Here is a 6602-nt window from a genome sequence, read left to right as displayed (position 1 = left end):
ATTATCAACTAACTACCAGTTAGAGCAAACGAGCCTAGGCTATCATCTAAGCCCAAAACACAGCACACAGGGAAGCCTTCTATTTACAGGAGCCACGTTCTTCAGTTCACGCCTTGTAATGCCATTAACAGTCGGCGGTAAATGTCCATGTTTCAACTGTCGCCATTCCCTTCTGCCTGCAGCAGTGTCTATGTATGGAACAATCCACTGGCGAGTTGGACTTCCTGTGGCAGTATTCTAATCATGAGGCATGGCGTCACTCATCGGCTGTCTCTGGAGTGAATCACAGGAGGGCGACAATAGGGTGCCCAGAGCACAACAAATATGTCAATCTTGGTATAATAGGTCGTATGGAGGGGGGGTGGGGGGGGGCAGTTTGACGAGTCCAAGCAGCACTTTAGACCAAGGAATTACGTCAGTGATGGGATTAATAGTAATGAGACATCATTAGGAAACAATGGATTGTACTGCCCTCCCGTGGGCAATAAGCCATACTGTGGCTAACAATGGGATGCTCCCAGTAAGGTGTGGTGGGTTCCTTGACCTCTAAACCAACCGACTGACCTGCGGCAAAAGTACAGATTTGATAAAGACCTTACAGTAGACCTTATAAGGCGGTGCACATAACATTTCCAAGTATTTTTTTATGTGACATGCCATTCCCAGATAGGCTGGGTGAACCCTGCCTGATCTGCCAGCGATTTGGATTTCGCCCTGCAGCTCAGGCTGGTAACCTGCACATCTATCTCTCCTGCTTCTCACATCTTCTGGGTCCAATCACAAACTAGCTTATCAAAAAGATCCACCCGGATCATTGGTCTGATTGAAGGACTATCCAAAAACGTAGAGTCATTTGAACTATGCCTCTTGTGCAGTAGAAATAAAGTGCAGACTCCCCAGATTAATATTCAAACTTAAAGATTGAATTTAAATGGTGATAGCTGGACTAATTCCCAGACTTTATATTCTTATTCCAGGTGTGCAAATTGTGTTTCCTATTCTGTGAAGTTACCTGACTAATCTGTCCTCCACATGAACGGTGTCGTTGAATGTTCATTTTGAACAACTGAACATACAGTAGACTCAAGTTTGTAAGAATGCAGTAGCAGCAGAGAGAGTTAAAGCGGATCTTTGGTAGCATACAAGCAGATCTGTGGATTCGAGCTGCCCTTTGTCCGAGATGTACACAACAGCACCACAGCGTGCCTCAGTAAAGCCTGGAGAATTAATGGAGACCCAAGCCACTGAAGCCACAATCTGTCTCAGCGGCTGCCGTCTGGTATTGTATACAGTATTGCCCCCCCAAAGGCCTGGACCTACAGGCTCAATAGCAGCAGAGAGGGTTAAAGCGGAGTAATGAAGGATCTTTGATAGCAGTTTCTCCACCAGCCAACCAGAACCAGGCTTAGGAACAATGGACAAGGGGCAGTTGCCTGTCTGACAATAATCACGTGTTTGCACACCCACAAACACACACACATACTAACTCACACACTCATTGTCATTTTAGCACTGAATGCATAGGCCTACTATTATCAATAATTGCTGCAATGTTGAGGAGCTGAACCCCATAAATGTTTCTCTCTTATACAATAATGTGGTGTAGCAATAAATAATCTAGACAATCTTTAATCTTGAAATCTTGAGTCACCACAAATATTCTCATGTCCCGACTGTTATCAGATGTTTATTCTTCATTCTCACAGGTAGAGTTTACTATTCTGATGAAAGGGTGCTTATGCTTAAGTTTACCAGCCAATCATATTATATTAAAATTTTCTGTGCTCCTCTAGCATAGTGTTAATAGGCTGGAATTGTTTATGGTTCAGTCCGAGGCACTGTACTCTCCCATTACTGTCGTAAAACTTTGTACGAACACCCAAATCTGCACACACACACATACAGACACTTAATGACAGAACATGGCAGTAAATCGTGGACTGTACCTTTAAAGATGGAGAAATGACATACAGACATTTCAAGCTGGACTTTTTGCAACACTACAGTGTTAAGCTGCCGCTGGAACTTCAAGTGGTGGCGGACGCCCACCACCCAGGAGCTTGCAGACATGGAAAGGACAGGAAGGACATGTTGGGGAGGCCGCGCTGGATGTCACCCGCCGCGTTGAGAGGACGGGGCAGAGCCGTGCAGTGGCCACATATCCAAAGCTGTCAACACCAGGGAGGTGGACAACTCTGTCCTGCCCTCTGCGCCCGATCACAAGATCAACAAGGCGAAAGCTGTTTTGCCTCCACCCCCACATCAACCTGTCAGGCCTGAAAGGCAGTGTGATTGAAGGGCAGAGTCGGCAGAAGAGCTGCGCAGGTGTCTGGTGCTGAAGAAGATTACATATCATCCAAAACCACAACAAAAGAGACGGAGAGAGAAAAAAACAATAAATAAGAATCCTCCACCGGACTGAACTTTTGATGGTACCACAGCTCTGCGCCACAGTCATGGTCAGCCCCGGGGTCTCTAGCGTGAGCTGTATCTGGGTGGTGGGTTTGTGCTCGGGGCTCTTGCCTTGGTTGGGTCTGACGAGCCCCATCCTGCCCCCTGAGGACAACCCTAAAGACATACAGGACCCTTCTCTGCTGGAGCAGTCCAAGGACATGGACATGCAGGAGTTATTGGGAAACTTCCTCTCCGTGCTGAACCTCACGGATCGGGGAGGCCCGTGGGCCCCTGGCCCTCCTCGGCCCCCTGCTCCTCGCGTGGAGCCTCCTGAGTACATGCTGGAGCTGTACAACCGCTTTGCAAACGACCACACGGCCAGGCCCACAGGCAACACAGTGCGCAGTTTCAAGAACGAAGGTACATACAATAGATGCATAGATACCTATACATCTATTTATACATTGATCTGTGCATGCATCTTTAAATTGACAAAGCTATCCCTTGTAGACAAGTCATTGTCTATAGCTACAAATATTCATCTGTATTTTCATTTAACCTTATTTCACCAGGAAGTCACTCGAGATTAAATGTATTTATAAAGGGAGACCATGTAGATTGCAATTCATGAAATTATTTCAAATGAACCTGGAAACAGTTGGAGAATTTTTGGTATTGCTGACTCCTTTTGTTTTTGTTTTAATACTTTTAACAATCTTTATCTCAGAAAAAGATTTTTTGTCTACATCTGAATAATAATTCTGATGTTAATAATATGTGCATGTACACTCTTTATTAAATGTATCCAAAGTACGTACCTTAGCAGTCATTTCATTTCATTCAGTCCTATTTCATGACTTTCAGATTCAGATTGTACAATTACCAATACAATTTTATATTAGAAGAGTTCAGATGCAAAAGCCTCTAAAAGCCACTTTTGTCAAAAATGAGAGAATGATGGTGAGTGAATGCTCCTCACATAATTATAGTGTAAGTTAATTCAATAATTTAGCTTCAAAACTTACTAAATACCACTCTCTTCCTGGTCTGAAATATTGAATTGTAGGCGAAACCCAATAGGAGCTTGATACAAAATGCTCATTTAAAAGAAAAGTGGTCAGAGGGATTTAGAGGCTTTTGAAAGTAATTTACTTTCAATATTATGTTCAGTAAATCTGACATCTGACAAAGATCAAGTGCACCATATCTAAAAAGTTGTAGTTCAGCCAGTACTCAATGTTCGTATGAACAAAACACTGAAATGTCTATTACATAGTTTTAATCAAAATTGAATTCATATTGTACCATTTGTGCATTCTTGATATTCCAGACTCCTCCCCAACCATTGTGACAAACAAGGGTGTGAGGACACACCCGCTCCTGTTCAACATCTCCATTCCCTTTCACGAACGTGTCATCAACGCCGAGCTTCGCCTCTATGCACTGGTGCCACAAGAACTCCACTGCCTCTCGAGCGGAAAGCACAGGGTGACCATATTTGAGGTTCTAGAGCAGGAGGGACAGTGGAAGGATGGAGGGGGCCCTGACAAAAGAAGATCTGAGAAGGTTCCCGTGAAGAGGGAGGAACTTGCTTCAAGGCAGATCAGTGTCAAGGAGAGTGGGTGGGAGGTGTTTCAGTTGACAGATGTCGTTCAGCGCTGGAAGGATTCTGATCGTCCAACTCAATACCTGGAGGTCCGCATAGACAGCTGCGGACCTGAAGGTCAGGCGAACCAGTTCAGGGGTGATGATGAGTCAGAGGACTCAGGACTGGCTGAGTTGGACATTGACCGAGACGTCTCCGGGAAACACAACTCTGTGTTGATTGTCTTCTCGGACGATCAGAGCAAAGACCTGGAGGAGAAGCAGGAGATTGATGAGTTGATCGAGCATGAGTTTGAATTGCTGGGTGGGAATGAGCTGTGGACAGACTCAGAGGGCCCTTCGGAGGAGCTCCAGGATGAGGAGACGCTGATGCAGATACGCTCCAACATGATATATGACAGGGCGCCGCGGGTGCGCCGCGGTGCGGCCGACGAGTACTGCAAGAAGACCCCGCTTTATGTCGTGTTTAAGGACATTGGCTGGGATAGCTTTGTTGTGGCTCCAGAGGGTTACCAAGCCAACGCCTGCCATGGCCTCTGCCAATTTCCTCTCACACGTGAAGTCTCACCCACCAAGCACGCTACCATCCAGGCCCTGGTCAGCCTCAAGTCCCCCAAGATGGCCTCCGCACCTTGCTGTGTCCCCACAAAGCTGGACCCGATCTCCCTTCTGTATAAAGACCAGAAAGGCGTGATCACTCTCAAACATAAATATGAGGACATGGTAGTGGCTGAGTGTGGCTGCAGATAGTTACCAAGAACCAAGCAGCAGCATGCGGACACAACCAAGTTCAGACTGTTACACCTCTCAAAGCAACATGAGATGACATGAGATCTGAAGTGCCCATCTAAACTCACCATGCAAGGACCCACCGCAAGATTCAACACAGCCATTTTTCGATTGTTAACATGGATCATACAAGCAATTTGATAAATAGACATGAGTGTTTCTGCAATAGTGGTAGATACTTCTGCATAGTTGCCTTATTCACACATGGCTTCATGGGCAGGATACCACAGGCTCTGAGCACAGTTGAGCAGATGCTTGGAGTTGTAATGGAGGCTAAACGGGAGGAATGGACTTTACCAGCTTCTTATTAATGTATATTTACAATTTGTAAATTGTGAGTTGTATTTTATATTATATGAAACAAACGCTTTATGATGTAGACTGCAATGCTGTCAATATTTTATCATTTCTAAATAAATGGAAAATGAATTGCAGTTGTGACAGGGAGTGCCTGTAAGTTACAACTAGAAATCTTACAAATGGAGACAAAGCCTTTGGAAGAAGGTGATTATCATATCCGTATAATATGTAATGACATTCACAGTGGAGAATAGTTCACGCGTATGATATAAGCAGACGAACCTATCCAATTTGTGAATAACGTCAGAAGGTCCCCTGGCCCCACCCCCGACACCAGTGGGGGCCACATGCCACACGCACTTCTGTCTCCAAGTCCTTCGGGCCGCAGTGATAAGGAGGTGTTGGACCTCGGTGGCTCGCGGCACATCACTCAGGGCAAGACCTCCTGTCCAAGTGGGGAGCAGCTGGGAGAGAGTGCTGGCAGATTCCTGGGCTCCCAACGGCCATGGTCCAGCGCAGTCCAACACCTTCCCTCCCCTTCTGGCCCCAATTCCAAGCTCTTGTCCGCAGAGCTCCGTGTTCCGGTTCCTCTGTTGTCCATGGTGCGGAACACATAAACAGTGATGACAATCTTCAGCCAAGCAAGTGCCTGACACCTTAGACATATCTATGGTCACAGATATTGGATTCGACATAAGCTTCATGACATTTGTTTGCCTAACATTTTTGTGTTATCCTGATTGCTTATCGTCTTTACCTTGTCAAGTACTTCCTGATCACCCCTGACAAACAGAAAAGAAAACGGCACTGAGTGTTCACTGATTTAATGTTGTAATCTGGTGTTTTTTCCCCTGCTGACTGACACTTCATGACTAGTAGTTGTGTCAGAGATGAAGATGTTGATGATCAAGAAAGAGGTTGCCTAAAACAAAATTAGACAGCAATGAAGGCAGCCAACAAATAAATGAATTGAATTTCATAATAATGAATTTCATGAACAGGCCTAAATAGGCCTAAAGGCAATTAATATTAGCCTGTTGATAGGCTTATCCCTTTCTTTCTTGTAGGCTACTCTGATGGCCTAGCTGCTACCGAGGAAACTTCTTGCTGTGTGCTGTGTGCACAGTCACAGTTATTCAACTAGGCAACTACACACATTCCTTTGATGATTTTACAAACCTATACATTTTGTTATTACTCTGAACACATTGAGTAATATTATAGAGTGAATACATAATAGAGTGAACAAATCACAGCTGGGCCTTCAAAACTTAGGCTACTGTATTTTAATTGACTCAGTGTAAATTATAAACTGTCCTAAGACTAATTGTAAACAATTCTGGCGTCTTTATCTATCTGAATTAATCGGACACAAGACAGCTATGCCAGATGTCAGACGCCAGATGTGACATCTCTGGTCCTATCGAGAAGAAAAACACTGTGGGTCAATGGATAATTGTTGGCGCATGCGTAGGTCGCCATATTCTCGCAGAATCAAAGCTGGGCCTGAGATG

General features: G+C 45.0%; 1 protein-coding gene across 1 annotated transcript; it reads left to right on the top strand.

Moving 5' to 3' along the window:
• Positions 1 to 2284: 2284 nt before the first annotated feature.
• On the top strand, positions 2285 to 5222 carry LOC134071309 (bone morphogenetic protein 10-like). The gene is made up of 2 exons (XM_062527986.1): positions 2285 to 2814; positions 3725 to 5222. Exons 1-2 carry the CDS (start codon positions 2430 to 2432, stop codon positions 4747 to 4749), a joined length of 1410 nt encoding a protein of 469 aa, XP_062383970.1. The 5' UTR covers positions 2285 to 2429; the 3' UTR covers positions 4750 to 5222.
• Positions 5223 to 6602: the final 1380 nt, after the last annotated feature.

Source organism: Sardina pilchardus, chromosome 23 (genome assembly GCF_963854185.1).
Source record: "Sardina pilchardus chromosome 23, fSarPil1.1, whole genome shotgun sequence".
NCBI classification, from domain to species: domain Eukaryota; kingdom Metazoa; phylum Chordata; class Actinopteri; order Clupeiformes; family Clupeidae; genus Sardina; species Sardina pilchardus.
Note: the sequence above shows the minus strand (reverse complement) of the source record. Positions and strands in the feature narration are given on the sequence as shown.

Coding starts and splice junctions, on each gene's coding strand:
- LOC134071309 (XM_062527986.1), top strand. CDS start 2,430: ATGGTACCACAGCTCTGCGCCACAGTCATGGTCAGCCCCGGGGTCTCT. Junction 2,815..3,724: donor GCGCAGTTTCAAGAACGAAG/GTACATACAATA, acceptor TTGATATTCCAG/ACTCCTCCCCAACCATTGTG.